The 20,132-nt window shown below is 52.0% G+C and overlaps 1 protein-coding gene across 4 annotated transcripts in view; it reads left to right on the forward strand.

The window, feature by feature from the left end:
• TPR (translocated promoter region, nuclear basket protein) overlaps nucleotides 1-20,132 on the forward strand; it is a 728,231-nt gene that overhangs the window by 685,789 nt on the left and 22,310 nt on the right. For all 4 annotated transcript variants that reach the window (XM_078642622.1, XM_078642637.1, XM_078642629.1 and 1 more), the window contains exons 47-48: nucleotides 14,731-14,826; nucleotides 15,052-15,211. In XM_078642622.1, coding sequence (XP_078498748.1) covers nucleotides 14,731-14,826; nucleotides 15,052-15,211 — 256 coding nt within the window. The remainder of the gene's footprint in view (nucleotides 1-14,730; nucleotides 14,827-15,051; nucleotides 15,212-20,132) is intronic.

Here is a 20,132-nt window from a genome sequence, read left to right on the forward strand (position 1 = left end):
AGCCGCAGATTCCTTCACGTAGAATTTTTGCCACAACATCCCTGGGCGCGGGGGCGGAGCGGCATCACGCGACTCCGCCCAGGCGTCGTCCGAGCACATGACGTCAGCGAGGTCACATAAGCCCCGCCCCAGCACGCCTACGTCCGTTTTTTACTTTTACGTGTGCAACGCGGATCCGGTCCTTGCTACGGGCCTGTTTGGGGCCCTTTTTTCTTTCCATTGTCTCTTCTTTTGGTGGAACCGTGTGCGAATGCCTTCGGGCTTCAAGACTTGCACGTTGTGTGGGCGTCTTATGTCGGCGACGGACCCTCACCTCATTTGTATGTGGTGTTTAGGGGAGGATCACAGCACCACTGATTGTGAGGTGTGCCAACAGTTGAAGCCGAAGTTGCGGCGACAGTGCCGGATGAACCTACTCTCGGCGTGTCTCTTCAGGTCGGCGTCCTCCCCTCGGTCAGCTTCGGCAGACAGCTTCAGACACTGCCGTGGTCGTCGTCCTCACCCTTCTCCAATATCATGTGAGCGTCGCTCCCCGGTGGGTGAGTGTCGCAGTTTGTCCCTGGGGGCTGGTGTCCGGCCTGCTGGGGCGTGGGCTCTCCGCGGGTGATACGGCCCCACGTGTCGTCCTACCCACCGTTTCCCAGGGATGGGGCATCGAGAGTCCAGATGGAGACATACGCGGCTGCTTTGTAGGCCTCGCTGGCGTGTCCTCCTCCTTCCCCTCCTGGGGCATCAGCAGATCCCTTGCCTTGCGCGGGGCCCTCCGCGGCTTTGGCGCGACTTGCTCGGATCCAGGCTTGGAGGATGTGGTACTGTTGGGGTGCGGCCCTTCGGGGTCCCTCCTTTGAACCACGGCGCCTCTGCCTCGCCGCAAACTCCAGCGGGAGTCCCTGTGGTGTCACGGGAGGTCGCCGTGGCTCGGGTCGCATCCCCGAGCCCCTCTTGATCTTTTGACAAGGTGGTCCTGTCTAAGGCCGAGGTGACGCAGTTACGGTGCCGGCTGCTGCTGGTCCGGGTGGCGCCACAGGGGTCGGTGGGCCCTCCTCGTCCCGCTCCAGGTCGAGGCTGGGTGGGGGCCCCTCTCATCCCTCCCCGCAGGCGGCTGCCTTGTTGGATCGTCCCTGGCGCCGCCACATGGGTCGCTGGGCCACGTCCGCCACATTCTGGGCCGAGGCTGGTGGAGGGCTTCGTGTCATTCCCCAGGTCCTTCTTGTTCCTCCACGCAGGCCTCTGCGGAGGACGAGTCGGCGTCGTTCCGGTGCTGCCCCTTGGCCAGTTCGGCTCCATCTCCACTCCGGTCCCTGGCGCGATGTGACTTGGAGGAGCCCTGTCCGGCAATGCCGGATGGTGTCGTCGTCCGCCCTCAGGCGGTGGACTCTATGGCTCTGTGCAGGAGTAGTGCCGCGGATTCGTCTTCGGACGCTCCTTCTCAGGAAGCTGGCTGCATATTGGTGTCATCCTCTCCGGAGACTGGCCGCCGTGTGGTGTCTTTTTCACCGGCATCGTCGAAAGGCAGCTCACCGCCATTTCTGAGGCCGAGGTGTTCGTCGGAGGTGCGGCTGGTCCCCCATTCTTCGGGTCCTTCGGACTTCCAGGTCTGGCCTTTGCCTGTCCCGCTTGGCTTCGGGGACGGCTGCCTTAGTTTGCAGCCGTCACCCACTGAGGAGCTGCTTTCTCCACCCCAGGCCCCAAGGAGGCAGGTGCGGCCTTCTCTCACGTGGTGTCCACGGTTGTGGGCATTCTGCGAATGGGTGATCCGATTGCTCATTTTACGGCGGACCATCGTGTGGAGGTCCTCCACCAGGGCTCTGGCTTTCCTTTGAGGGTTCGCTCCTTTCTTCCCTGACGGGGGGCTTGGAGGCGTCCTGCCTTGGGGGATCCGGTGCCTCAACATCTTCTGCACCAGCACCTTCTGGCGCCGCGTGACCTGGCGTGCCTTTCCCTCCACCGCCAGTAAACTTTTGCGGACTGCTTTTCCCTCCCTGCCGCCACTGTTGACTCCGCCGTCCCGGGAGGCCCGCTGGCTGGACTCTTGGGGGCGCAGCATGTTCGCCTCGACCAGCGCTGCCCTGCGGACCCTTAACACCTTGTGTGTCCTGGCTAGGGCCTCCTCCTGTTTGTAGAACTCTGCTGAGTCTCTGGGATCTGCAGCTTCCTAGGAGACTGTTCAGGTGGACTTACGACATCATGCGTTGGATGGCCAGGAGCTAGCAGCTTTTTTTCTCCACTCCGCTCTGGACATCTGAGGTGCTGGGACAGGCCATGGCTTCCTCAGTCGCTCTCCGTCGCCATGCTTGGCTTTGGGACGGAGTGTTCCCCGAGAATATTCGGGAGTGACTCATTGATCTTCCTTTTGATGGCAGCCTGTTCCATGCCCGGCTGACTCAGCCATCCAAAGGTTCTTGGCAGGGCTTTGTCCTCCTCTGCCTTATCCTCCTCCTCCTCCTCCTTCCCCTCCTTCCCCTCCTCAGTGACTGCTGAGTTGAGCTGGTTCTGGACCTTCTTGGACGTCGCACTTACTGTAGAGTGTTTTTTGGTCATTAAGTCCTCCTAGCTGGGACTTGGCCTTGTTGGCTGCTGGACGGCCCTTTGTTCACTGTGTGTGTTTTTTTGCTGGAATTGTTACACAGACATGGCCCTGAGATTAGTCCTTCTGTTTTTTCCTTTTAGGCGCTTGTCAAGCCTTTTGCAGGGATGTTTCCCTGTGGTATTTTGTTTTTTCCTCTGCTGCGGAAGTTCTTCCAAAGAGGGTTTTAACCAAAGAGGGTTTTTTGGGGGGGGATTTAACTACCTTATGTGAGGTAGTGGTAGCTGTTATATAGCTTGCGCTCTGCTGGGGAGTTCTGGTGGCCTTTGGGTGCCTGTTCTCCATGGTGTTTGTGTATTTTGCTTTGCTTTTTGAGGTCGTGTGCATGGCCCCTCATGGTGGTGTGTCCGACCTTTCCCTTGCCTCCCTGCTCCTGTACTGCGGGATGGGATGTTCTGTGTTCTCCCTTGTCAGGCATAGCACGCCCGCTCTTCCTGGGGTCCTGGACTGCTTTTTCTGGCTTCTGGTGGCCTATGTCTGTTGGTGCTGCTCTGGCTGGCCTGTTGCCTTCCGTTTGGGGTGGACTCTCCTTCTTTTCCCTCGTCTCCGTGGGCCCTCTGAGTTCTTCCCCTGGCTTGGGTGGAAACTTTCTTGCCTTGGAGGGGTGTGGGGTACTGCGGCCTCTCTGGCCTTTCCCTTGGTTCCTCTGTTGTGAGGGCCTCTTCTCTTCTTTCTCTTCTTCCTCCATCGCTCTGGGGTCGGTGGTGTTCTGCTTGATGAGCTCCTTTTGCCTGGGAGGGACCGGGTTACTGCCCGGTCCGCAGGTCTGGTCCCCTGTGAGACCCTCTGTCCTGTCATGGCTGGTGGGGTCCTTTCGCAGACCCTCCTTCCACGTGGGTATTGCTAGGGTATCTATTATACATGAAGGAATCTGCAGCTAGTAGTCTCTATCAGATGTACGAGTTGCTTACCTTCGGTAACGATGTATCTGGTAGAGACGATTCTAGCCGCCGATTCCTTTACGGCCCACCCTTCCTCCCCTATTCTGCGAGGACTCTTGAGTTGGTCTATGGTACTCGCCTCCCGGTGGGGGCTGTATCTTCTGGGTGCCTTCTTTGTTCTTGACGGGTGGCTCCATCTAGGGGCGGTTCATTCCTCCTTTGGTTCTTTGGAGGATGGGGTCCCGGTGTTTCGGTACCCTGCTGCTCTGGCTACTCCAGGTGTGGGGGGGATTGCTTTCTGTCCCTGTCCTCCCTCCCTCCCCTCCCTCCCTTCCATTGCTATCCTCTGATTAAGGGTCATCTGGCCATGCTTTGCCCTTGTCCCTTGTGGGTGGTTGCCCTCTATTTTGGGGTGGTTTGGAGGTTTTTTGTCCCTGTATGTCTTGGGACTGGTCCCCTTCCTTGCTCAGGATGGAGGTGGTAGGTTTCCTACGTGTACCATGACCTTACGCATGTTTCTTGCCTCCGGGGCACAGGTGTGGAGGCTGACTATGTGCTGGCAGGGTGGTTGCGCAGGGCTCTGCTTGTTTCTTCTTCTTTCCCTGCCTTGGGTTCTGCGGTGTTGACACTACCGTGGGTGGTGTTAGTCACCGTTTCTCTCCCCATTTTCTGCTTTTCGCGCACTGTTTCCATGCTTCCACAGTTTTTTATCTGGTGGTTCCGGGTTGTGATGCGGAAAAGTTCTCCGAAGAAAACTGACGTAGGCGTGCAGGGGTGGGTCTTATGTGACCTAGCTGATGTCACGTGCGCGGACGATGCCTGGGCAGAGTCGCGTGATGTTGCCCCGTCCCCGGCGGGCAGGGATGCTGTGGCAAAAAAGTTTCCAGATCCAGTCTCATGCCTGGGAGTAATTCTACATGAAGGAATCTGCGGCTAGAATAGTCTCTACCATATACATAGTTACCGAAGGTAAGTAACTCGTACGTCTAGAGGTACAGTGTTGTCCAAAAAGCAATAGATAGCTCCACATGCTTTTCAACCTCCAATGGTCACATGTGTGTAAGTAATGTTCTCTTATTTAAAAAAAAAAAAGAATTGGTCAGTTAATGCAGGGGGAAGCAGTGTCAGAAGATATTTCGAGTTAAAGAACTGCCCCATGTGAATTACTCGGAGATTTGTTTATTAAACTGGCTACCATCTGCTTTAACAAAAATGTATTTGCCTTTACATCAGATATTTGTTTTTGACGCTGACATGGAGCCTCACTTCCTGCCAGCATGGAAGCGCTATTGAAAGGTTCTAAATCCAGTCTGGCACTTGAAAGATTCAAGTGAAGAGGAATCTGCTGGTAGGTTGAGTATTTAATCAGAGAGATAGTTACCTGAGGTAAATAAGCTCCAGCAGCTGCTAGAAGATCTCTCGATCATTAAGGAGTTCACCTCGCTTGCTGCCTCCCAATAACTCTGCAACCGCCTATCCAACTTCTTCCACAGCAAAATTGTAAACATTTACAGCATCTTCACATACCAACCCAACCCCATAGAACTCCTCGCTAATCTACCCACCACCAATCAAGACGGCCACCTTATCAACTGCACAACCCAACCAGAAACAAGACTGAAGCAGTCCTGCAGACCATCTACTCAGGGGCCCCAATGAACCCATCTACAACCGGGAGCCCCAATGAACCCATCTACAACCAGGGAGCATCACCAATCAGCACCACCCTGACCCATATCAACACCTCCTTCAAGTCCGCCACTTTCCCAGAGGCATGGTACTTGCAGGAATCAACGCCATCCTTGACAACAAGCTCAACCTGACTGCTCAAGTAAATGCAGTGTGCACCTCCTGCTTCCACATCCTACGTATGTTGTGAAAGATCATGAAATGGTTGCCTCAGAACACTAGGCAGACAGTCATGCATGTACTCATCACCAGCAGTCTGGACTACAGTAACACTATCTACACCAGAATCTCCAAACCACTACTATACAGACTCCAGACCATCCAGAACACTGCCACAAGACTCGTTCTCAGCCGCCCGCACCACACCCACATCAAACCCCACCTCAGGAAGCTTCACTGGCTCTCCATTCACAAGCACAGCCAATTCATACTTCTCAAGCACACATACAAAGCCCTACACAACACAGGACCAGAATACCTGAACAGCTGCATACATTTGCACCAACCCGCCAGACACTATGCTCTGCCTCACTCTCGCTTGCACACAATCCCAGCATCTGCAAAAGTAAAACTGGAAGTCGTTCATTCTCCTACATCGCGCCCAAAGCATGGAACTACTTGCCTCAACATTTCAGAGCTGCCTCCTCTCAGTTTCATAAAAAGCTGAAGACCTGGCTCTTCGTAGCAGGATCATGGGGACCTCACACCTACACATCTGTATCAGCACCTGTATACCGTTTGGGTGATTAGTGTACTATGCAATCTAAACAAAGGTAAGTAACTTTTTCTTCCTACAGTGTTGCACCAATGCAGATGGATAAAAATAATCTTTTGCCCAGTAGTTCAATCGAAAACTAAAAATGTCCTTTAATGGCAGGCAGCTTTTTGGAAAACATGTTGCTGAAGCATAAAAGGCAATTAAATAGATATGGACGCAGCCGGTCACTTGGATTTTTGCTATAGAAATAACTTCCAACCAAATCATTTTACAGCCATTATGGGTACTCATCCACTAGAACTTTTCAATCCTATCACTAGTCCGGTTATTTAAACCAACCAACCACCTCTTCCCAGTATGACTTTTAGCTTCGGTGGGGTGGACATGCCCAGCGAAGGTGAAAAGGTTTGTCAATTGGTAGATGAAAAGGCCAAAAAGGAGTAACCTGACTTCTTAGGCCACTCATCCCCCTCAATATACAAGACGGTGGGTAGTCGGATTTGGGCATATTTTCCCTGCTGTGTTATGGATATTATTCTACAAAGCCATTCAATATTATTAGTATCTGATTGAGACGTCTAGCTGCAGATACCTTCACTTAGAATTATCCCAGGTGTCACACTGGATCTGGAAATTTTTTGCAGCAGCACCTCTGCCCGCTGGGGGACTGCACCACACGACCCCGCCCTGACGTCAGTTTCCTTCTTTTCCACGTGCAACGCGGATCCGGAGTAAGCGGTTCCTCTGGCCTGTTTTCAGGCCCCTTTTGACGCTTTCCGTCTGGAGCAGTGTGCAATGCCTTCGGCTTTTAAGACGCGTGCCTCCTGTTTGCGGCAAAATGTCCGCGACGGACCCACACCTTATCTGCATGTGGTGCCTGGGTGAACACCTCGACTCGACGGACTGAATGCCTTTCAACAACTGAAACCGAAGTCCCGGCGTGAGTGTCTGATGAAGCTTCTTTCGGCTTGCCTCTCCCGGTCCGACTCGTCACGGACCCCGGTCTCCTCTTCAACAGCAGGTCCCGGTAGCAGAGGGTTCCGTTTGTGGCGTTGGTCCCCGTCTGGTTCCCGTGTGTGTCACTCGCTTATTCCTGGTAAGTCCTGGCACCTGTCGCCAAGGTCATTGACCTCCCTTCCTCCTGTTGTAGAGGGCACTAGTTCCCGGACTTTTCCGGACGTGTGCCTCGAGAGTCTGCCCTCCCCTATCCGCCATTGCCTGGCGCTGGGCCGACTCGGACCCAGATGGCGGCTTATGCCGCAGCCTTGCAGGCCTCCCTTGGGTCCCCTCATCTCCCTGGGGCGTCCTCGGACCCCCGCTGCTTGCGGGGTCTCCGGTGGACTCGCCGGTGTTTCCGCCCCCAGCGCAGACTGAGCTCCTTGCCCCAGGTGATGGAGGTATGGTGTTGTCAGGGTGCGGCACGACTGGGTCCCCCTCTTCGGCCCATAGCACCCCTAGCGTGTCGCATAGTCCAGTGGGGCTCCCTGTGGCGTCGCTGATACTTGCAGCTCGTCTTCGAGTCCCCCTCGGCCCTCCGGGCAGGTGGCTGCCTTTTCGGAGCCCAGGCCGGCGCCGGTCCGGCGCTATAGACTTGCCACCCTGGCTCAGGCTCTGTTCCTTACTTCGGAGCTGGAGCCTGTTGTGGTGGTGGCAGAGTCGGCGCCGGTCCGGTGCCATAGACTTGCCTCCCCGGCTCCGTTCCTTACTACAGAGCAGGAGCCTGTTGTGGTTGGGGTCGAGTCAGTGCCGAACGAGGCCCAGTCGGTGCCGGACGAGGACACCCTGGCACTGCCTCGACGCCAGGTTGTCGATTCCTCTCTGGGGGGTTGGCGTCGGATTATCGACTCCTCTCGGAGGCCTCCGGAGAAAGTTTGGCGACACCCCGACGTCTGTCAACGCCGGATCGGTCCTTGCCTCTCCCCACTCTTGGAGTTCGTGGCTCCGGCGAACTCTCCGCCTCCTCAAGAGCCCCTTCAGGACCCTCATTCCTCCATGAGGCTTCCTCCCTTTGGACATTGGCAATCCCCTTAGAGTGGGCGGCTCAGCTTACAGCACTCACCCACGGATGAGTTACTGTATCCTCCTCGGAGGGCTACCGAGGCTGGTGTGGCCTTTGTGAGGGTTGTTTTCATGGCCGCCCGCATTCTGCATATGCAGCCCCCTTCAGTTCCCCTGCCTGTTGACCCCCTGTTGGATGTTCTCCACCACGGTTCGCGGAATGTAGAGCCGCTTCTGCCTTTCAAAGCGTCCCTTTATGATGCCCTTCTGGGGACGTGGGCTCGGCCAGCGTCTGGTGATCCAGTGGCTCGTTCCATCATGCACCGCCCTGCCCCGATCGATCCGGTTTGCTTGTTTGTTCATACGGACGTTAAGGGGCTCGTTCTGCAAGCTGCCTTTCCTTCCTTGCCTCTACTGTTGCTTCCTCCCTCCCGAGAGTCTAGATAGCTGGAGTCATGGGGTTGTAATATTTTTACCTCCACTAGCTCCCTCAATACAATGTGTGTGTTGGCTCGGGCTACTACTGCCTTTTGGGACGATGCCGAGTCTTATCTCTTCAACCTCTGAGGGCGCTCGTGCTGACCTCCTCCATCATATACGTGATGGATGTGACCTGTCAGAATTTGCTATCCGGTCTGCCCTGGATACCTCGGACTCCTTAGGCCGGGCTATGGTCAGTTCTGTTACACTACGCCACCATGATTGGTTGCGGGATGGCGTCTTCCCAGAGAATATTCGAGAGCGCCTTGTTAACCTTCCTTTTGATGGGGTCCTTTTGTTTAAAACCCACGCCAACTCAGCGCCTCCTTGTGGGCTTTCGCCCCCCCAATAGGCTTGTACTTGGCAGGTCTCAGGTCATCCTACACTGGGGTGGTTACCCCTCCTTTTTGCAACTTTTATTCAGCGTCCACAAGTTGGACTGTGCGTTTTTGGGCTGACAGTAAGCCAGCTGTGGCAGTGTTTCACTGGTTGTTCGTGTCTTGACCTGACTGTGGATTACCCTAAGAGGTGTTCCCCTGTTTTTTGTTTTTGGTGGCGTGAAATACCCCAGGTGGGGTACATGTATGCTATTGTATAGCCTTGCTCCGTGCCAGGTGGGTGTTTTCCGTGTTGTGCCTTCTGACACTGCTTCCCACAGGCCACAGGTTCCGCCCTGCTTTCGCCTTGTGTGTGTCTCATATTCCTCTTTTAGGGGTTTTTGCCTTGTTACTAAATGATTCTTCAACCATTGTCCCATGGGACGTCTTTTCAGTGTGTTCCAACACGCTTCTTCTGAGGCTGCCACCGGTGCTTTACACGGGTTCCTACTATAGCACCCGCAGCTGCGTTGGGCTTGTGCCTCGCCCTTTCTATAGATACCCGCATGTTGATGACCACTGGGTATCCTTTTTATACCCCTCTGCCTTTTTTCGCTTCTGCGAGGTGTGGTCCTCTATCCCCTTTTTTCGGGGAGCAGTTGGGTGCCTGGTGCTCAGGTTTGCCATCGTTCTACACGACAGCGTTTTTCTTTTGCACGTTATAAAGTACACTTCGGTGCCTTTTCATGCTGCTTCGGCAACGAGGATTCCCAGGGTTCCGCTCCCTGGGCTGAGCCTCCTCTTCTGGATCCTCTTCTTGGGGGGTCTTGTCTGTCCCGTTCATGTACTAAATGGGGGTGTGTTTCTCCTCCCAGTCGGAGGTGGTGGTTCTGGAGATCTGAGGTTGTTCTCCACAGCTCTCCGTGCACTTATTCACAGTGCCTCGGATGGCACACCTTGGATGTGTCTTTTTTCCTTTAGGTTTCACCCTTATCTGTGTCTGGTGTGCCTACGGGACAGTTCCTCTTCTGGGGTCGTCTCTGTGCTGCGCCCTGCCTCTGTCTCCTTTTGGGTACGTTCTTGCCCATGGCCTTCAAGTTGCCTTGTTGGGCAGTCCCTTTAACGTCTTAGCCACGCCACCTGCTTTGTCTCCGTAGCGGTCTGCTACGTCCTTGTTTCTCGTTGTGGTCCGCCTCAGTGCGCTTCAGCGGGTTGCTATCCGACCCTGTCGCTTTCTTGTGACTGAGTATTGCACTTGGTGTGTCTTGTGCTTTACGCCTGCGCTTCTGGGACCTTGCTCAGTCCCTGCCTCTTGTCCTCCGCTTTCTGGCTGCTGCCTGTCCAGACTCCCTTGCGTTGGCCCGCCGGGTAGGCTCTGGTTTTGTCACTCCATGTTGTCCACTGGATCTTGGTTGGTGGCGACTTAGCAGCCATTGAGCTCTGGGAGTAGTAGTTCTTCCTTCTCTCATTATGAACTCTCTTCCGTTCTGAGATTGTGGCTTAGGGCCGTTATTCCATCCCGTATTTACACGGGTGAGGTCCCGTGCCCTTCTGGTCGTCTTGTGGTGCCTTTGCCTCCCATGGTCTTTTGCTCTTCTGAGCTGCTTGGTCTGCTGATAGGCTGCACCGCCACAGCTTTCCCCATAGTCTGTCAACCTGTTACCGGCTCAGTGCTCTCTGGTGCTTTCTGTTGTTCTGTCACAGACCCACCTCCCCCTTGGGGTATGGCTGTGGTATCTATTTTAAGTTAAGGAATCTGCAGCTAGATGTCTCTATCATATGTACGAGTTACTTACCTTCGGTAACGATGTATCTGGTAGAGACGTTGTCTAGCCACAGATTCCTTAATGCCCACCCATCCTCCCTGTTCTGCAAGAACCTTTCCAGGTGGAGTTCTCCATCTTGCCTCCTTTCAGTTGGCATTGGTCTTCATTCAGGCGGCTCATGTTGGTGCGACCCTCTCAGACTTTGCCTTCTGCAGCCGTCTCCCTCTGGGTGGCTTATCTTCCTGTGGAATGGTGCTTTTCGCTTTCGCCTTCAACAGGAGATTCATCTTTTCCCTTTCTCTACATTCCTCCACTATGGTCCTTCCAGTGTGGGGTCTTCTGTTCTTTTCCCTCCCTCCCGCCTCCTCTATCGGTTTAGGGTTTCTCGTCTCCTCTGCAGTCGCCTCTTTTAGGGTCTATTGGGCTGTGCCTCGGCCTTTCGATCTCTACAGGGGGATGCGCCATTCCTTATTATGTCACCTCTCAGTGGATTGCTCCACCCTTGTTGGCCTGCACAGTTCTGTGTTGTAATGGCAGCCTTCCTGTTGTCTATCAGAACGTTCTTCCCTTGTTACTCAGCCTCTGGGAAGGGTCCACGCTTTGCGGGGTTATTTCTCAGATCAGTGCTCTGCCTTCTTGTTTTTTTGGTATACAGTGTCTAACACTGGTCTGCACCATCCAATTTCTTTGTTTTACGGATTTTTCCTCCCTGTCACACTGTTCCCATACTTTCACAGGTTTTTTTTGGTGGCTCTGCGTTGTGCCGAGGAAAGGTTTCTCCAAAGAAAACTGACGTCCGCACGCTGGAAGGGACTTATTTGACCTTGCTGACGTCACGTACGTGGACGACGTCAGGGCGAGGTCGTGTGGTGCCGTACTTCGGCGCGCAGAGGTGCTGCTTCAAAAATTTCCAGATCCAGTCTGACGCCTGGGGATATTTTAAGTTAAAGAATCTGCGGCTAGACAACGTCTCTACCAGCATACATAGTTTCCGAAGGTAAGTAACTTGTATGACAGCATTCGACCTTCCTCCCAAAGTCTATGATGATATTTTGGCAGCCAGGTGGCCCTCTACTAAGACAGTGTACGCCTGCTGAAGGCAGAAATGTGTCAAATATTGTACAGAAAGGCCACTTGATCCTTTCTGCTTCCCTCTGCCGTCCTTCTCTTTTTTACCCTTCACAGCAGGGCTGTGCTCTGGGCACTTATAAAGGCTACCTTTCAGCCTTGTCTACAATCTTAAGGCTGCCAGATCAACCCTCTTTATTTAAATCCCCTATTGTAAACCGAGTTCTTAAGTGGCTTTTACATATGTTCCCACCTGCCCTATTCATCATGCCTCAGTAGGACCTTAGTTTTTTGTTCTCACTTTCCTTTTGTGTGCTCCATTCGAATCTCTGCACAATTTCCCCTTCTACCTTCTTTCCATCAAAACAGCCTTTTTAGTGGGAATAAGTTCTGCCTGGAGGTGGAGCGAATTGAAGTCTGTCATCCACGCCACCTTACCTATCTTCTCTGCTAAGTTGGTGCTTTGCTCTAGGGGCTCCTTCATCCTGAAAGTGGTAACACCATTCCACGTGGGCAATTGGTCACCATGTCCACTTTTTATTCTCCTACGCACACCTTTAAAGAGGAACAACGAGTCCACCATCTAGACTCGAAAAGAGCATTGTCTTTCTACCTTGACCGCAGTAAAGAGTTCCAGGTGGACGACCATCTCTTCGTGGGGTATGTTGGATCAAAGAAAGGTTGTGTGGTGCAGAAGAGGACTATCTTGCGATGAGTCTGCTTAAAAATGTTCTACACTCTGGCCATAAAACAGCCTCCTGAAGGCTTAAGAACTCATTCCACCGGAACAAAGGCTGCGACCACAGCTTTGCAACATGGTTTTCCAGTCCTTGACATTTGTCAGCCAGCAACATGGGTATCTCTGCATATGTTTATTAAGTCTGTCAAGTCTGCAGGGATGGCCTTTTTGGCTTCTCTGTCCTGCAGGACTTTCTGTTCTAAACTTTCCCCAGTCTCTCCTCTAGGGATTTTATTGCTGGGGTATCTATTCTAATGTAAGGAATCTGCGGGTAGATGGCTGTATCAGATGGATAAGGTACTTACCTTCAGTAATGACTTATCTTGTAGAGAAATAATCTAGCTGCAGATTCCTTACCGATATACTCATCCTCCCGCGCTGCGGACAGGTTTTTACTGTCAGGGCTGATCCCTTGCAGAGCCCTAGTTGTTCTAAAAACACCACTGTCCATGGACTTCATGGCCCTGCGCTCCTAGCATGGAAAGTCATGAAAAGTAACTGACGTCAGTGCGCCGACGTGGCAGCTATATAGGTGACGCAGGCGTCATCTCCTGTGCGTATGTCGTCACGCGGAGCCAACCGACGTCCCCTACCAGCGTGCAAGGTTATTGTTGGGGCAAACGTCTTCCGGATCCAGCCTAATGCCTGGAAAATTCAAATGTTAAATATCTGCAGCTAGATTATTTCTCTACCAGATAAGGCGTTACCAAAGGTAAGTAATTTGTCCTTCTGCCTCAAAAGAAATCTAGGAAATTGTGCCCTGTTCTAGACTTAAAAACCATAAACAAACAATCCTTCAGAATTGTTTCTCTTCTCGACGAACTACAATCAATCCACCAGGTCGTGTTCCTTGCATTCCTCAACCTGAAGGATGCAATTTCAAATCCCAATACACCCCCAGCACAGGAGAATCCTATAGTTATGGCAACAGTCCACAGCCCACAATTTCAGTTCAGGGCACTCCATTTTGGTATTTTTTCGGTCCCTAAAGTCTTTTCCAAGTATCTGAGCCAGATGACAGTGCACCTGGAGTGCCGAGAAGTAAAGGTGTTGTTCCCGACTTAGAACGGCTTATCAAATACCAGTCGCCCACACTTAAGCCTAGTGGTGACTTCCATGGTATACCTAATAAACGAGCACTGTCTTACTCTAATCAGGAAAAGGATATTACAGCGACAGATCATGTGCCTATGATTTCTCATCAGCACCCTTGCCCCCAAAGCTTATCCATTGCAGGAAAGAAGGAACAAGCTGCTGTTGTTGATAATGGAACTCAACAAACACACACAGAATTTAGTTCATACATGCAACACAATGCTAGTGAAATTATCGTACATACCGCTTATCCCACAGAGTCTTTGAAGCTTTCGAAGGCATCCTCTCAAAAGGCAACTAGATCTCCAGTTGCAGCAAGTGACATAACATTGGGCTGACATTGTTTCACCACAGCTGCCTTTCTGGGGGTACTCATGACTAGTTCCTTGCAGTCCATTCACAGAGCCACTCTGCTGGTTTTGTCATGTAAAGTGGTTATTTACTACACATTGCACCAGCCAGGAGAGTGGAGGAGATTCAAACTCTACCCATTAAGGCATTGTACCTCAAGTTTGAACAATCTAGGGTTACGTCAATAACGAGCCCCGGTTTCATGCTCAAAGTACTGTCCTATTTCCACTTGAATCAAAGTATTTATCTTCCAGTCTTCCAACGGCCAGCTAATCAGGCGGGAGAGTACTCTGCATTCATACGACTAAAAGCACATTTTTTTTATCATAAGGCAATGCTAAGGCCTCTCTTTCTCAGGGCAACCAAGTAATCTACTCCTTCGCCACTGCAGACCAACGTGCTGTTCACCAGGATTTAAATCGACTCTTAAGTCTTTTAGCCTGGTCATTAAAAATGAAGCCTTTTAGTTGTCAGTATTTGATCTTACTCTTCTGACTTCAAGCAAAGTGTCCCAGGATAACCGGATAGCTCAGATGAAGATTCATCATATTCTATCAGCATCAGGTTAGCAATATTAGCAGCGTTTGTCATTCCCCATAGTAATGTTTACAGTCCGTCTGCTTGAGTATTACGGAAATCATGCAAACGTTGGATCACATAACAATTCTTCATCTTATGCACACTTTCAGGACACAGTGGACATACTTGCAAAGTTGAAGTGAATGATTTGAAAAATGTTTCTTTTCTTAATGCTTGGCTTTTTGTGGTAGTCAATAAGAGTCTCCCTAATATTAGATATGACAGGAGCCCGAGCAAGAGCCTCCGGCTTACCATTAGACACTTTTTCTCAGATTGGATTGTGAATGCATGGAAAAAATGGCCTGTCAAAAGTGACAAAGATGAAAAGTAAATTAATTTGAAAAGGCCGTCTGGGAATGCTAGTGTGGAAGCCTTGCTAGATGTGTGCTGGGATTAGGCTGGCAAAGTAGCTGGTTAGATCAACAGTCCTATTCTGTTTTTTGACACTGCATTTTATTTCAGGTTTAGGAATGTATGAAACTCCGCTTTTTCTTGCTCATGAAGAAGAATCAGGCGGTCGCAGTGTCCCTACAACGCCTCTGCAGGTGGCTGCTCCAGGTAGGTGTGCAGCTTTTGAAACTCAGGTTTAGATGTGACTGGGCTTCTGTGCTAGCTATTTTATTCTACCCACTAGCTCTTTTCTATACTGTCTGAATCAAACAGTTTGAGTTTAAAATATTTCTTAAGCGCGCGTACACCGAGCGGTTTCATGGCGCTGACCATTACAGTTGCTATAAACCAATTGACATGGCTGAAATTTATGACTTGAACTTTTTTTTGCAGTCTCTGTATTTGGCGATATTGCAACAGCAGATGCTTCTGAGCATGCTTCACAGTCTGTTCCCATGGTAACAACCTCTAGCGGTGGTGTATCTACCGTGACAGAAGCTGGGGCTGGTGGTGATGAAGGTGATGAGGTATTTGCAGAGGCAGAGTCAGAAGGGTAAGCATTGCACTGGGATGTAATGTGTCTTTTCACGTATAGACCCAGATGCTGTACAAACGTCTGGATCTTGCGATGCTTTTTGCACTCCTGTTTCCATCACTTGCTTTCATGGGCTGCAGTTAATGTACCCTTTTCCAATATTGACCTCTGGGACGCCACCATGTAATTGTACCATTATTTGGCCAATTCTCTAACATCTGCACACAAGCAACACAGTGCACATTTAGTACTTGAAGGCTGTAGACACCGTGCTGCTTCTTTAGATCTTGGTAATATTAAAAACCTCCTCTCCTTGCAGATTGGCCCTATAATGCCTGATTTATCACTTAACTAGTTTGGCTCTTTAATGCATCCTCCCATCTCCTAAGTAGTGCTTTCTTGTTCTGCGTGCAAACAATGTATGTAGCTTCATGGTGTATAATAGAAAGGAAAATTAAACAGCCAGACTGCAGAGCAGAGGCTCAGTGCATAAAAGACTGAGAAGCCAAAGATTAACCCTCTTGCATGGTGTACAAAAAGCATATTTTTTCAGCAAATAGGTAGAGATTTCCTTGTTAAATACAATGTTGCTCTCCATATGCCAGGACGCTCCTTCGCTGGAGCAGCTGTGTGCTTAATAAATGCGCATAACATAACATAACATATCACCTGCTCAAACTTTCACCAATGCATCCCATGGTTACTCATGTAACTTAAATAGCTTCTTTATTGATACATTCTCTCTCTAGTGACAGTCTTACTGCAATTTCAGATTCCTCATCTTATGAATATCCCCAGGTGTCAGACTTGATCCGGAAACTTTTGTGCAATTACCTTTAGTGTCGGTATGTGGCATCACGCGGTTTTCCAAATAATCCGCCGATCCCGTATGTGGCGGCTGGCCCCCATAAATGTGCCACGTCCACATTCTGACATAATTTCCTCTTTCTGGCCCTGCTAACTTGGATCTGAAGCCTCCAAATCCTGTTAAAACTTTCCAGTGTGCATCATAAAACCCTCTTCAACCAACCGAGTTTAAACCATGCCATGCCTGTAATCAACAGATGTCAGCCATGGACACACACGAGGACCGTTTCTGGTGCCTCTGCTCCAAACATGACCTGAAGTTGTGCGACTGTTCTGTTAAAATGAATTAGAAGGCCATTTGGGATCAAGAGGTCTAACTTGCTGTCGTCAAACTCAAAAAGTTAAATATAAGGTCGCTGTTGAAGATACAAGTGCAGATGTGGTCTCGCTTCCAAGGTTGTTCCTGTGACTGGTAGTCATGATCATGAAGCTCAGGTGGTACTAGGAAATCCCTATAAACCTAAAAGAAAATCCGAGCACGAGTCCCCTTCTTCCCACTTTTCCAACCACTCTGAGTTGCACAACCACCCTTGCCCTACCAGGACACAAAGTCTGTCTCTGCGCGAACACTTCCTCCAGTCCAGACCAGGTCTGATCCACAATGGACAGTGACTCCACAACATCTCCCTGATCTTCGCTTCACCGTAGAAAACACTTTTTTGGTGCCTCACTGGGTCCCTCCGGAGCAGCTGCATACTCCAAGATGGAGGCCAGTCAGGTTCCCACCGGTGGATTCATCACTGGTTTAAACCCTCAACTTGTGCTTACCTGACACTGATCCCTCATTCAGATTTGTGTACACAACTGTCTACGACATTATCTTCTCAGAGGCTGACCCGCCTGAGCAACATCCTGACATCAGGCCCGATGCCACAACACTGAACACAGGTCCATAAGTTTCATGGGACACTGAAATACATCTCTTACTGGAACACCACACGGACCCAGACTATACACCATGTGCTAATGATAATGATCAGGGTGATACTTGTTATGATGGGGACATTTTTGAAGACCTTCAGGACGCCAGTGGTCTAGATACCTCTCCAGACATTGGCTCAACCTGGATAAGGTAACAGAGGACTCCACCTCATTCGCAAAAGTGATTAGGAAGACAATGGAAGCCTTACAACTCATCCTGCCAGCTACAGAGGCCAAATCTAATGTGCTCACTGAAGTCCTCAACCCAGCACAAAGAAGTCAGGAGCCTTTTCTGCCCTTTTACTGATGTGCTGGTAGGCACCTGGGCAAAGACAGGATCTTGCCCACCAGTAATGAGGCAAGTGGGAAGGCGGCATAGACTTGCTCCAGGGGGCCCAGATTTTTAATGCATTACACTCCAAACGTTTAGTAGTGCAGGCATCCTAAGCCAATTAAAGCCAAATGGCTTCCCAACAACTCCTCTTGATAGAGAGACAAAACTAATGGCAACATTTGCAAAACTCATGCTTTCATTCACCGGCTTTGCTGTAAGATCAGTGAACATCTATTTTCTCCTGGGCAGGTATTGCCACGCACTGTGAAACAAAGTGGCAGAGGTTTTGCCACCTGTTTCGGATGACATCAAAGTCTCATTGCAGCAACTTTTCTTGGACACAACCAACTGGGTAAGACAGTCAGTACCAGTGTGTTATTAAGTTGCCAGGCCTGGTTAAGCTCCACAGGGTTCTCTTCAGAAGTGTAATTCAAGGTTCACAAGTCATTCACAGTTCTCTCCCGTTTGGGGCAAAAGCCTTAGAATGCTTCAGAGAGCAAGGCCACAGCCTGCCCCTTAGGCCTAGCTCCACCTGCATGTCAGTTTCTCCACACCACTTGCCCTTTTTAGGTTTTGCCTAGCGAAAGCTGCGCTCTGCGCAGCTTTTTCGCGCAGGCGAAATCCTGTTGAGAACTGTAGGGTGCTTTGGGTCGGCCCTCGTCATTGATTGGCTGGCTCCGTAAACGGAGCCTTGCCATTGGACGAGGGGCCTGTCCGTCAATGCCGGACCAGACACGGGGGCGTTCCTGACATTCTTTGCCTTTTGCCGACGTCACGCGACGCCGGGAACGCCCCCGAGTCTGGTCCGGCATTGCCGGCACTTCTGCGTCTCTCCTGCCCCGTGACTGGCCGGCCGGCCAATCCTAGCGCGGCCGGCCGGAAGTGCCCGCCCCCCGCAGCCCGGGGAAGAAGGAGAGGAAGACGGCAAGCACTATGGCGGCGCCCGCGGGGAGACCGGAGAAGTGCCTCTCCAACCTGCCGCTCTAGCTGATTCACAGCATCCCTCCAGCTCTCAGGCCGTGCAATCAGGCTCTCGACGCTGCCTGCCGCAGGTCACACCGCCCTCCCGACAGCCCAGCCCGCCTCAGATCGAAGTGAAGTGCAAATCAATATGGTAATTACATTCCCATGCTGAACCGCAGCCAGGCTGGTGTGGCGGGAGCTCCGAGCCTCAAGTCTTCGCTTCCAGGCGCTGCATTGCGGTTACACCTTTTCTGATCCATTCTCGGCAGGCAGCGCTTGGGGACATCTCAGAGTCCCCGGTCTCGCTTCAAGGCGCTGCATTGCATACATCCTCTCCTTACATAAGTATCTTTCGTTCCCTTTTTGTAGGGGAGGAGGTGCGAAGCCTCTCGAGGCGCTATGTTCCCGTCCTCCTGCGCTCTGAAAGTTGGTGATCTTCGCCCAGCCGAGCCCGTTTCGAGGCGCTGTATTGCCTTTTCTCCTTGCCCCCTCTTCTCATGGGCGGGTTGCGGCCGCTTCTCGAGGCACTGTGTCCCTGTCATTCTGTGCTCCGAGGGATAGTGATGTAGACACAACTGAGCCGGTTTCAAGGCGCTATGTCCCTGTCCTCCGCCTGTACTCTGAGGGTTGGTGATCTGCGCCCAGCTGAGCCGGCTTCAAGGCGCTGTGGCACCTCCGCCTCTTCTCTCGCCTCTCCCCCGTCCGCTCCACCCTCTCGGGGGTACCTCGGGGGTGGGGGGCGGGTACCCCCGAGGCCCGGAGCCCTCCCAGAGCCCTCCCGGAGCCCGCGGGGCTGGCCCGGCTCCAGGCACACCAGCGCCTCACAATCGCGGCTTGTAGCGAAGTGCCTCTCCAACCTGCCGCTCTAGCTGATTCACAGCATCCCTCCAGCTCTCAGGCCGTGCAATCAGGCTCTCGACGCTGCCTGCCGCAGGTCACACCGCCCTCCCGACAGCCCAGCCCGCCTCAGATCGGAGTGAAGTGCAAATCAATATGGTAATTACATTCCCATGCTGAACCGCAGCCAGGCTGGTGTGTAATAGGCTTCAACACATTGACAAAGCCAACAGCTCTTACATAGGCGGGACCTGGCTTTGCCAATGCTTGCTATATATTTTCAGTTTTATATAGGCTATCTCGACCGAAGGTATTGGAGCGCTTTATATGAGCAGCGGTGACATCACACGCGGTCACATCCTATTTCAGGCACAGGAGATATAGTGGTGTGCCGAGGATCACAGGATGTTGAGACGATGCGAGACTCGAACTTGTTTCTTCAGTGCCACAGTCAGCCGCTCTGGTCCTTAGGCCACGTCCTCGCGGTGTTGCCTTCCCATCCGATATTACTCTTGTGGATTGTGGGGTACGCTTCAAAGCGCTGCACGTACCCCTCCCCCCCCCCCCCCCCCCCCCCCCTCCTCCATGTCGTCCTGTGGATGTGGGCGACTCTGAAGCCCATGGTCCGCTTCAAGGCGCTGCACCAGGGTCTACAGACATGTCCAAGGTCAGAGTCAAGGTGACCCCGTTGAACCCGGCTCCCTGGCCGTCCTCCGCCGAAGCCTTAACCCCAGCCCTCTCCCCCCGCCCCCACCGCGTTGACAGGCCAGAGTCTGTCTTCAAGGCGCTGCATTAAGTGTATACCAACTTTGGCACTTTCTATGCAGAGGGTGGGTGTGGCGGGAGCTCTGAGCCTCAAGTCTTCGCTTCCAGGCGCTGCATTGCGGTTACACCTTTTCTGATCCATTCTCGGCAGGCAGCGCTTGGGGACATCTCAGAGTCCCCGGTCTCGCTTCAAGGCGCTGCATTGCATACATCCTCTCCTTACATAAGTATCTTTCGTTCCCTTTTTGTAGG

This window comes from Lissotriton helveticus, chromosome 1_1, assembly GCF_964261635.1.
Source record: "Lissotriton helveticus chromosome 1_1, aLisHel1.1, whole genome shotgun sequence".
In the NCBI taxonomy this organism is placed as follows: Eukaryota; Metazoa; Chordata; class Amphibia; order Caudata; family Salamandridae; genus Lissotriton; species Lissotriton helveticus.